The sequence below is a fragment of the Cololabis saira genome, chromosome 13 (genome assembly GCF_033807715.1).
Source record: "Cololabis saira isolate AMF1-May2022 chromosome 13, fColSai1.1, whole genome shotgun sequence".
In the NCBI taxonomy this organism is placed as follows: Eukaryota; Metazoa; Chordata; class Actinopteri; order Beloniformes; family Belonidae; genus Cololabis; species Cololabis saira.
Genome location: NC_084599.1, coordinates 27,303,675 through 27,315,804, shown reverse-complemented (window position 1 = coordinate 27,315,804; position 12,130 = coordinate 27,303,675). Strand labels below are relative to the sequence as shown.

The window sequence follows — 12,130 nt, the reverse complement described above, 5'->3', positions numbered from 1 at the left end:
AAGAGGAACGGCGCCAGGACCGTTCCCTGCGGGGCCCCCACACTGCAGACGACCATGTCCGATGTGTGGTCCCGTGTCCTCACATACTGTGGCCGGTTGGTGAGGTAGTCCAGAATCCAGGATGTGAGGTGACTGTCAACCCCTGCATTCTCCAGCTTGTCTCCCAGAAGTGCCGGCTGGATGGTGTTGAACGCACTGGAGAAATCAAAGAACATGATCCTCACAGTGCTCCCAGGTTTCTCCAGGTGAGACAGGGCACGATGTAGCATGAGGATGACGGCGTCATCCACCCCAATGCCAGGTTGGTAAGCAAACTGTAGTGGGTCCATCGCTGGGCTCACCATGGGGCGGAGATGTCGGAGGAGCAGACACTCCAGATCAGGGATTGGAGATGCATTTAATACATTAATTGGTATAGTACATGTACCAGAGACTAATGAGGGGCACAATTTTAGTCCAGTTGGGTTGCAAAACATTTAGAAAAAAAAAAAGAATTACTAAAGTGAGCTTACTTTAAAGGGGACCTATTATGGCATCTAATACCTATTTTAAACAGGCCTTGAATGTCTTAAAAACAAGATTTTGATTATTATGATATTATTATTGATAAATTAGAAATTCAGCCTCTGAGGAATGTCTTTATCTTCCCATTCTCTAACCTCATTATCTATGCAGGATTCTGAGTGGGCGGGGCTATGATAATGAGGCTCTGTGCTGATTGTCGTAGAAGCCACATCACACTGGATGGATCATCCGGGCGGTGGTACAGACACTGCAGGATTTGGTTGCTTTACTCCTTCTTTGAGTTAGCAGGCTGAGGGGAGACCACCACATATGTTAAAGCAAGAAAAAACATGTTTTTCCTAATAGGTCCCCTTTAAGGTTGTTCTGCTGATCTTTCGGTGACAATGCCTTACAAAAGTGCTGAATCCTGAACCCTGTCATCGAATGGGGAAAAATACTCTTAATATTTATATTTCCATTGATAATCCTATGTTTTCTCAGCATTTCAATCTGTATGACATTACTTGTACTTCTGTTGCAAATGAACATTAAAGTGTTATCCAAAACACTGCATGTGTTATCTACATTTGGATATGGTGGTCTATGAATCTGATTATTCTGTTTACATTAGTGATTGTGGAAACAAAGTTTTACCAGACCATTTGGACCCTGATGAGAGGCCCCTCGGTGTCCCAGAGCCCTACTTTTGCAAGCCAGTGCTGCTGGCTGCAGTTCCACCTTCTGCTCTGCATGCTGCATGCTGGCAGCAGTTTCACCTTCTGCTCTGCATGCTGCATGCTGGCTGCAGTTCTTCCCACTGCTGTGCATGCTGGCTGCAGTTCCACCCACTGCTCTGCATGCTGCATGCTGGCTGCAGTTCCACCTTCTGCTCTGCATGCTGGCTGCAGTTCCACCCACTGCTGTGCATGCTGGCTGCAGTTCCACCCACTGCTCTGCATGCTGGCTGCAGTTCCTCCCACTGCTCTGCATGCTGCATGCTGGCTGCAGTTCCACCTTCTGCTCTGCATGCTGGCTGCAGTTCCACCTTCTGCTCTGCATGCTGGCTGCAGTTCCACCTTCTGCTCTGCATGCTGGCTGCAGTTCCACCCACTGCTCTGCATGCTGGCTGCAGTTCCACCCACTGCTCTGCATGCTGGCTGCAGTTCCACCCACTGCTGTGCATGCTGGCTGCAGTTCCATCCACTGCTCTGCATGCTGGCTGCAGTTCCTCCCACTGCTTTGCATGCTGGCTGCAGTTCCTCCCACTGCTCTGCATGCTGCATGCTGGCTGCAGTTCCACCTTCTGCTCTGCATGCTGGCTGCAGTTCCACCTTCTGCTCTGCATGCTGGCTGCAGTTCCTCCCACTGCTCTGCATGCTGGCTGCAGTTCCTCCCACTGCTCTGCATGCTGCATGCTGGCTGCAGTTCCACCTTCTGCTCTGCATGCTGGCTGCAGTTCCACCTTCTGCTCTGCATGCTGGCTGCAGTTCCTCCCACTGCTCTGCATGCTGGCTGCAGTTCCTCCCACTGCTCTGCATCCTCCCCTCTCATCCTCCCCTCGCACTCACGGGAGTCCGCTGCGACAAGGGCTGCACTCGCGTGCACTAAAGAAAACAGACTTTTGGTAAACTTTCCACATTGTGGAATTAGAAAAACGGAAAATCGCCCCGAGGAGGGGATGACTTCAGTCTTCACGGATGCTACACGAATGGAGTGAGAAGAAAAGTAAAGTACAAGTAAATCAGGTAAAACAAACGTCCTAGTAGTCCGTGGAAACTACAGTACGGCTTTAATCCCATTTTCGGTTCCTAGTTAAGTATTTTGTTTTATTTTTTCCCTCCTAGAATGCACTGGTTATTGTCTTCCAGTCTCTGCCTGTTCGTAAGTTTTCTTGGTCGTTTTCTTCGTTTTTTTTTTTGTGTGTGTTTTTTTTAAAACCTAATGTGGTCATTTACCCTAAAACTGGTCATAGACGTCTCCAGTAGGCTATATTTAAATAGAGTGGCAAATAGAAAGTAGTTCTATAGAAAACTGCTATGTGTAGGCCCTACTTGTCTTTAAAATTATGCAAAATTATCAAACTTTTGACCAGATACCTTTTTAATTGAATTAATTAATCTTGAATGTCCATTGTTTAATACGTTTAATTTGTTGCTTTAAAATTACAAGTTTTAACTGAGCTAATAAACGCAGGTGTTCTTACCTTTCGGTTGATTAAGTCTTTTTCGGATCTTTGCCCTAAACTTTTCCTTGTGTTTCAGGTATGTCTCCAAAGTTTTATAACAGGTGAGTCATTTTTCTCCCTTCAGAAATTGTGATTATGATGTTTGGACAGTTAAATGAGCCCCCCCACCCCAACCAGTTCCTTTTAGCCCAATTTGGGCCTCTTTATGTGTGTTATTAAATGGTACAATATAGCCTTGTGTGTATGTGTAATAATAATAATAATAATACTATTACTTAATACTACTAATTATTATTATTATATTATTGATTATTATCTGAACATGCTCAGTGCCATTGAGCATCTGAGAGTTTTGTTTCAAGAATTTCCAATGTATTTAAACTTTAAGTAAAATTCTTATAAAGCGCTGAATCACTTCAAAATGGACCTTAACATTTTCAGCTTTAATGATGATGCTTCCTTTTAACCGCAGTTAAAATCACCAGGGACTGCAGGGAAACAAATGAACTTTTACCCATTTTTAGCTCATAGGGTCCCCCCATAGCAGGTTAAGGCTTGATTTATGCTTTTAAATCAAACTGGCATTTGGCCGCTTTAGCGGGGAAACCTTCACTGTGGGCTCTGCTGTAGCATCCAAGCACCTCTCCAGAGATACTGGTATGTGACAGGAAGCAAGCAATGTGGTTGTTCTGCTTCGTTGGCATTGACTTTAGTCGGGTTTCCAAGACTGGCAAAAACCCAAATATCAAAAACAAAACCTATAATGGAAATGACTAATTCGAAAAAACTCTCAAATATTGCACACTTTCGCAAGGTGGTTTTTCAGGCGAATCAATAATCCAGTTTATCGCAAAAGTGGAATGGAAATTCTTTTTGTGCTTTTCCACATCTTGGTAGTGCTGGATGTGATGTGGCTGGTCAATCTAAAGTAATCAAAATGTAGTTTCCAGCTGTTTTTGGCCTCATTGATGTGAAGTAGTTGTGCTTTAACACTACTGTATCACATAAGGCCTTTGCCTCTGAATAATCATTTCAATGATCATCCACTACATTCATAATCTGATTATTTTCTCAAAAACGGCAGCTGCGATTGCAATCATTTGTCAAAGACTAAAAATGTTTTTGTCTACCTTCTTTAATGCTGAAATTTTCTTTTTCATTGTTTTGAAGAGAAATCCCGCAGGACAAGATAGTTATAAGAATTGCTCTTATTTGAACAACTTCTTTAAGTAGAAACACCAACCCCCTGCAGCACTACCTCAAGAGCAAGTTTTGATTTTCTTCAACGAAGAAGTGTAATGGAAATGTGACTGGACAAACCCTACAGGGTTTCTTCAGAGTGCTTTTGAAGCTTCTTTTTTGTCGTGTTGAGCGACTGAGTGTTGAAAATGATAGGAACGAACAGGATTGGGAAGAAAGTGCCAGCCATCTATATATAGATGCATTGGATTTATTTCTAATATGATTGACAGTTGCCTTAGCAAATAGCTAATCCCTATTGCTTCCTCATTTGTAACCATCATGGCAATTTAGTTTCATCAATTAAACTAACATGCATGCTTTTGGACTGTGGGAGGAAGTGTGGGAAACCAAGAGTACCTGGAGGGAACCCAACAAGCATGGGAAGAACATGCAAACTCCACAGAGGAAGACTCCCACTGGGCCCACACAATGTTAATCACGTTTAGCCATTTTAGCTTCCGTGACTGAATGTATTTAGCTTAATTGACAGGCTAACCTGTGAGGCTAATAACTGCTTTATAGTCATTCTTATCAAATCTGCCCAAACACCCTCAGTTCAAGTGTCGCTTCCAAAACAACATGTGAAACAAGTGCTGCCAGACCTGAAAGCAGAGCAGAGCTCTGGTGCAGCCATAGTTAGACCTGTTGCAGTCGGGCAAGCCTACCAGCATTGTGGCCTGAAAGACTGCAGATTTCTACAGGAAAGGTTCTGAAATAAAGTTGATCCTTCAGTCGATTCACGTTGGAGGAGCTATGAAACTGCTGGTGGACATTTCCAACAGCATTTTCTAAATGTTTTGGTAGCAAAATCCAAAATGCTGAAGCTCACTTAGCACAAGCTGCGTGCTCACAGCTAAGCTTTGTGCCAGTCACATTGGTCTGTTAGTCAAATTAACAGCACAATAAAATATATATAAACAAATATGGTCCGTTAGGTCGTTATTCACAGCTCACAAAACAGTGCTAAGCACTAGGTGTGCTAGCCACTAGGTGTGGTGACTGCCGAATAAAACGCCATCCCTCTGATTATACATATCCTGCACATGTGTAGGATAAGGCCAACAACACAAAACGAAAAGAAAACTATAATGTGATGGAATAGATGACAAGCCTTGTGAGGATTTTCTTCCCATTCCGTTTCTTTTTTCTTTTTTAGGCACCTAATGGCTCTTATCTCTTTATTTTTAATGCAAATACAGTTACCTTTTGGGTTGAGTAACCTGTATCTAACTGTTGTTCGTTATGGCGATGTTTTTCACAGTAGTGCCCTAGATGCCCACCTATGTCATTGCATTGGGAAGATTGGCCTCTTCAAAGGAGCACAAAACCCAAACTTGAACTAAAACAGTTGTCTAAGATGCTTTCCAGCTGTTACATTGTGGTTGCTCAGCATCTTTCTGTAGTTGTTTCAGTCAGTTTGTTTTCACTCAGTGTATAATTATTGTGGTTTTGTTGTGGTTTTTTTATTTATTTTATTTTTTTTAGAGTTAATACTAAATCTTTATGTGGAAAAGCTGTTCCTCTTATTGACTTCTTAGTTCGTTGTGCATTATTTAATGATGTGTTTCTCCATTTTGCCTTTTTTAATTTTACAGCTTGGTGTTGTATTACATAGATTTTCCCTCCTGTTTTATGTCTTTAATCAAGTAGGCTTTTGTAAGGGGCATTGTTCAGGTGAGGTTTGGGGTGCCTCTGATTCTCTGGTCCCCTGGTTTTTCCTCCAAAGGTCCGTCCAGTAATGCTTTCATTCAAGTGTGCCTACTTTAGTGAGTAACTTAAAGCAACCCTTTGTAAACTAACGCATCTTAGGCAGAGATGTCACTCAGGACATGAGTTGTGATAATGCAGCTGTGCATTGTTATTTACTGAAAGGTTGGGAATCTAACCAGATTTGAAACTGAGTTTTGCTTTAACACTGCAAAGCTCAGATGCAAGATCAGAAAACAAATGTTTTTAATTACTAATTTAATTAGTTCTTTGGAACTCCATTAAAGTGAACAGACACGTCAAAGATTTGAAAGAACCAAGTTGAAACACAATTACTGGTAAAGGATTAATCAAAAACAAATGCAGAGGAGGCAAGCTTAACATGCTTTGGATAGTTTATTGAGAGTTTCTTCTCAGTGAAGCAGCCATAACATATTTTAAGGTTTACATCATCGTTTGACTTGCCGCTTGCTGTACTTGGTGTAATCATCATTTGGCTTGCTTCTTGCTGTACTCTGTCAGTTACCCACCCTTATGATACATGCTTTAGGGATGTGCATTGAAAAAAAAAAAAAAGTTCTGGCAGATTTACATAATCTTCCTGCTGGTGGCTGGCTTGAAGTGGGCAGACGCCTGAATGGAAAACTGTCTTTCCCTCGATTTTTTGTAGTGTCATTAACATGGTGAAATATTTCCTGGAAATGCAGCAGAGCATGCTGTTAGTTTATCCAAATACCATGCTTTGTGATGGAGGCTCACATTGATTTTTAGCAACTTTGTCAGGTAAGGATTTTTTTCCATCAACGTTCTTTTTTTTGTCTTTCCTTTTGGACAGCCTTTACTCTGAAAACCAGAGCCCACACACATGACGAGTTATACTATGAGTATGTGCCTGATGGCCTGCAATGGAAGACTGCAGAAGAACTGTGTAAGCAGCGCTCTGGGGCCTTGGCCACTGTCTCCAGTGCAGCAGAGAACCATGAGCTTTCCAGCTTCTTAAAATCCTTGAACATCTCTCAGCCTGTCTGGATTGCCAGGAAAGTCTTAACACATCTGACAAGTAGGTTTAATATGTCATTTGTTAAACTTTACTCTATATTTATAGTAAAGAAGTCCTCTTTAAAAAGTAGAATCATTGTTTTAGTTATCTAAAACACTTTTCTACCTATTCCATCTTGTATCAAGAGTTAAAGATTGAACTGTTTTGCCACAATAAAAGCAATGTTTGCCTGAGTTAACAAGTGTTTCCAAATTGTTAATGGCAGTAATTGAGTGTAAAGTAGACTTTTAGAATTTAATCTTATCTTTATGTTTTTCTTTTCTTGTCTGTTTGTTGAAAAGGTGCCCGCAAGACCCTGATATTGGAATTCTTTGGGCGCTCGGATACAAAGTACGCTCGTCTCCGGCACAGGTTCCCCTCCTTGAGCTCATTGACCATTTGCACCCAGCTTCGTTTTGACTTGAATTCTTTTGGAAATTTCACGATCTTCTCTTATTCCATCCCATCCTACATAAATGAGTTCCAGCTTCGAGCAAAGCTAACCCAGGGCAAGCCTGTGCAGTTGGCTTTGCTGGTCCACGGAATTCATGTGCCTTATGAAGAGGTCTTCAAACATGACGATGCCTGGCACTCGGTTTGTGTTTCCTGGAGCCAGAATGGTGGACACTGGGTGCTTTATACTGGTGGTGTTGTAGTTTCAAGCGGCGATGGCTTAGACAATACTGACAGCATTGGTGGCCTCGATGGCCATTTTATTATCGGGCAGGAGCAGGAAACGTTCGAAGGCTCCTTTAAGTCTGACCAGTCATTCCTGGGAAGCATCACAGAGTTGCACATTTGGAATCGAGTTCTGACCAGCAATGAAATATCGAGCATGGAAAATGACTGCTCGCCCATCTCCTCTGGGCTGGTGTTCAAGTGGAGTGAAGCAGACATGGAAATAGAGCCCTCCCTTTCAACGCAGTGGAGAACGATCCCATGTCAAGGTAAATTCATTTAGTTGCTACCAGAGGGTAGAGGAAAAAGCTGAAACCTTTTCTGAAATATATACTGAAGCTAATTTGATCACCAAGTACAGGAACGTGCAGGATTTATTTTATCTGAAGAGAATGGTACAGCTCAAATCTCCCTCCTTGGTCCGGTAGTATAAGTTGGACCTTACATTTGCAAGGTGTTTACAATTTAGCTTGGCAGTAGGTCTGTGTGAGGTTGCTATGCAGTCAAAACAATCACATAGAAATGACTCAATTAATCTTTGACAGCGTACTTTCAGTCACATCTGCGTTCCACCCATCCTGCATTCTCGGCAGTCTAAATGTACAATAGTTTGAGCCCCTATGCTGTGAAATTGTGAGTTATGATTGTTCCTACATAAATTGGGACGCATTAAATGCTTTGCAAATCATCAAGAAACAGGACAAATGTTATGTGTAGATGTAGCTTTACACATATATTGTACAAAGAAGTTTCATATCTGTTGGATTTAAAATAAATCAGCAGTTAATATAGTTTATTAAATGGCTCAACTGTAACAAAACCCAAACAAACATTTCTAAGGTTTTTTGACATTTGGCAAACTGACCTACAATACTCAAACTTTCTCAAACTCCTTTCTTCTCCTTTCTTCTCTTGTTGTCTTCCTCCAATGAATTAAATAAATGGTGACCAAGTTGTAAATGGCCAACAGTGAGGCCTCCAGTTCTCGTAAATATTTTGTGACTCACATCATTTTGAGTCCCACCCCACAAAACAGACTTCATTACATCATGGTCCCCAGTGAGCTTTGCAAATCCAAAAGCTTCCCTCCCTTTTCTAGAGTGAGACATACATTAACAATATCACGCTTGCTTTCCTTCTGGTCTCTGGAATTTTTGAGCCAAGATTTTGTCTACTTAAAATTTGCGGACAGCGTCAAATGGTTTCCTGTAACTGCTGATTTCATGGTTGTTTCCTTCAATATGTGAGTTATAGAAATTTGACAATCTATTGTATTATTGGCCCCTTTATTCCTTTCCCACATATACTATACAGGCCATAATGCACTTTTAATTTATAACTGAAAAATACACCTTGATAACATAGTTTATTAGTACCCATAAAAGTAATTTGTTCAAAACATGTATTAATCATTTATAGCTGTTCTCTCCTCTTTTGAGAATAAATGTATCATTGATGCTAGGTCACTACACTACTACATAAAGCAGAAATAGTACTGATGATGACCAGTAAAAAAACAAGTTAGAATGGTAACAGTGAAAGTGCAAAAGTTCAGGCATTGACTTGTTTTCATTTGTTAAAAACCTCAGACATTTTTTTAAAACATAAGCTCAAAAATCATAAGCCATGAGTTCCTTTAACTATCAGAAAAAAATAAATTAATTGTTATCTGCTGAGCAGGAAAAAGCCATAATAAAAATATAGGATTTAAGGCATCTTAAATAAGCACTTAAACATTTGTGGCACAACACTGTAAGTCACAAACCACAGAAGAGATTAAGTACTATTCGTGAAGGCCTCAAACAGCAAAAATAAGCAACGAACCATAAGGCCTACTTGCAAAATGTAGGCTGTGGTGATACTGGATTTAAAGTCAGTGTAGATGTAGTCTATTTAAATCAATACTTTGAAAAGAAATGTATATTTTGATAAGTGTATTTCTTAAACGCATCAGAAAATACTGCAGAGTTGGCAAGGTACCACGTACTAGCTTTTTTCTGGCTACATAGAGCCTTAATAAATAATAGATAAAAACTGATAAAGGGACAGCAGAGATGCCAGTTTCTGTCAGCAGGTGGCGTAGTTGTACCATTTAGAGGGATTTAACCTCAATTTAAACTAATAGATGGAACATAATTATTTTTACTCTAGTACAATTATTTGTATTATATAATCAAATGTTTACCATACTGAAATATGTTTGGAAACAATCAAACAATAGTTTAAAATTCTATGTAGATATGCACCGCTTAAACTCTAGCCTATTTTTAATGCTCATCTGCTCATCTGCTTCTCTGCAGTAGGGCCCCCCGATTGGGAGACTCTGGAGTGGAACGGGTTACACTTGATTTCTCAATAGAAAAATGAGCAACACATATCCGGCCAAACTTTCCCTTTAAGGATGGGTTTCTGGCTTGCATAGCACAATATTTCCCAACCTCTGCAACTAATCTTCCCTCATCCATTTCACAAATACTTCGAAAGAGACTGGCACGCCTATAAAAATGTGGAAAATAATGATAAGAAAAGACTCTTTCTTGGTTACAAAAATGCATTCACGAGACGTGATACTTTATCCTGGCATGAATAAGGAGTCTGGGACGTTTCACTTCAAGTGTGTGATGTTTTGTCGATTTGTCATTATATCATAGCTTGGAGGCTGTGCCTTGGCTTGGCTATGTTGTGACTTGTAACATGTGCATTACTGTAACCGAATACAGCATTCAGCCCTATTTTGGGTCTATTCAATACAGCAAATAAATATTCTGAATAAATGTTACTGTTTATTTCACTAGGAATCCACAATTTGTGGAAGAATGGAAATCCTTTGCAGAATGGAACATCCTTTAACATCTTCCACAGCGACGTGTCTGATGAAGATTGTGACATCTTTGACCCCGTTACTGAGAAATGTGCGCAAGCCCAGTGCAACATATACAGAGGAGCTGTGTGCAAATTTAAGAATGGTAACTTAATATAAAAATGTAAATTGTTAATAAAATAGTGACTCACTCATACAAAAAGGTGCATGCTGCATTTTTCATATCAGTACATATTTAAGTCTTGGTGACACTACATTAACTAGCTTTTTTCTGTCTCTGCAGAGGGACTGAATGTTTTCAATTTGCCAAAGTCGCCATTCTTCAGTAAACTGAATGAGGATCCTCAGACTAAACTGGTGAGAGTTGTGTTGCAGCACATCGTCACTTTTCTGTAAATTCATTTATAAACATCACTTGTCCTAAATAAACATGATGATACTTGACAGTAACGGTAGAGGATAAGTTTGAATTTGGTTGTGTGGGTCATAGTCCTCAAGACTGTGGTATGCTTGCCGAAACTGTGACTCAGCGGCGCTGCAGCCCAGTTGAATTTCCACATGTCAAAATATCGATCCATGTTCTATCTCAGGTGATGAAGGTGATCAGTGTTAACACCACATGGAACAGAGATCTGACTTTGATGCAGCAGTTGACGAAAGCTGTCCTCAATGCATTGGAGGCCGGCGGCCCAAACCTCCTGACCCCCAGTGACGTCCTCTCCCTCACCCAGATGATCGAAGTGATTGCAGCAAGTGGTCACTTTGCAGGAGCTAATGCAGCAGAGGTTTTGGCATCCATTGCTACCAACTATGTTAATGTTGCAAGTGAGATGCTGGAGCCGGACACAGCTGCGCAGTGGATAGGCCTGACGGAGGATGGGGTGAGGAAGTGGAATCGGTTCATATGTTTTTGCTCTGTTCTCAAAATGTTCTTAAGTTGGTTATGCATTTTCTCATACTGATGTTTTTATAACAATTAGGATAGGTTAGATAATCAAAGATGTTTTTTTGTACATTTTGTTCCATGGTCATTTGCATATCTCTTCCCTTTAAAAAGGATGACCAAAACTTTTGTTGCCAGCTTTTGTATCTTAAATTATTCATTCTGGTATATCCATTAATCAGGATTGCTTGAACTGTTTGTGCAGGTCAGCGTTGGACCGTTTACTATTGTCAAAAGCATAGATGGTCTCACTGAAGCTCTTGCAGACGTGCTATCTGAAGAAGAAAGAGGTTTCACTCTTTCTACTAAGAACATAGGTAATATATGCAGAACACACTGTATTTACTGTTTTACACCTGTAAGATATTGCATCAGAAATAGAAAAAAAAAATTCTATTACATCTATTACAATTGTTTTTGTCTATTTTTTTTTTTTTTTTCCTATGCTGCCTGTCCCGGCAGATGTGTATATGAAATGGCAGGAACTCTCTCAAGAGAGCTTTAATCAAGTTTTCAAGCCATCTGCCGTTGGCTCTCGCAATCCCAGCAGCAGCAGTAATCTTGATGAGTTGCTTATCCCAGACTCTGAACTCCAGAGGATCAACAAACTAGGTAGGATCCACAAGCAAACACCCACACCTGATGTTTGCTTGCCACGAAGACCAAAGCATAGATGGTTAAAACATTTCAAACTGAAATATAAAGATTTTTCTGAATGTAGTATACAAGTTCAACAACATTTAGGCTATATCCACACGGAAACGAAACCCTTTTAATTCCTTCGTAAAGACAGAGATGTGCCAGTAAATGGCCTGATGTTGTCTTCATGTGGGTGGGGCCTTATAAGATAAATTACATTAACTCACACCCTCATGAACTTCTCTTTTTGCTGTCATTGTGTCTCTTTAGGCAATTAAATGAATGCAAATCAGTTGTAGATTTAAAGCTTAGAAATGCATTTGTGGTCATGTTGACGTATTTACCATGTGCTATAAGAAATGTTACAAAAAA

At 40.4% G+C, this 12,130-nt stretch overlaps 1 protein-coding gene across 2 annotated transcripts in view; it reads left to right on the top strand.

The window, feature by feature from the left end:
- The first annotated feature begins 2,092 nt into the window (after positions 1–2,092).
- Positions 2,093–12,130, top strand: part of LOC133458514 (adhesion G-protein coupled receptor D2) — a 102,262-nt gene continuing 92,224 nt past the window's right edge. For both annotated transcript variants that reach the window (XM_061738488.1, XM_061738487.1), the window contains exons 1-10: positions 2,093–2,249; positions 2,349–2,385; positions 2,766–2,790; positions 6,474–6,698; positions 6,980–7,624; positions 10,151–10,321; positions 10,460–10,533; positions 10,767–11,057; positions 11,325–11,436; positions 11,582–11,731. In XM_061738488.1, coding sequence (XP_061594472.1) covers positions 2,350–2,385; positions 2,766–2,790; positions 6,474–6,698; positions 6,980–7,624; positions 10,151–10,321; positions 10,460–10,533; positions 10,767–11,057; positions 11,325–11,436; positions 11,582–11,731 — 1,729 coding nt within the window. In that variant the 5' untranslated portion in view covers positions 2,093–2,249; position 2,349. The remainder of the gene's footprint in view (positions 2,250–2,348; positions 2,386–2,765; positions 2,791–6,473; positions 6,699–6,979; positions 7,625–10,150; positions 10,322–10,459; positions 10,534–10,766; positions 11,058–11,324; positions 11,437–11,581; positions 11,732–12,130) is intronic.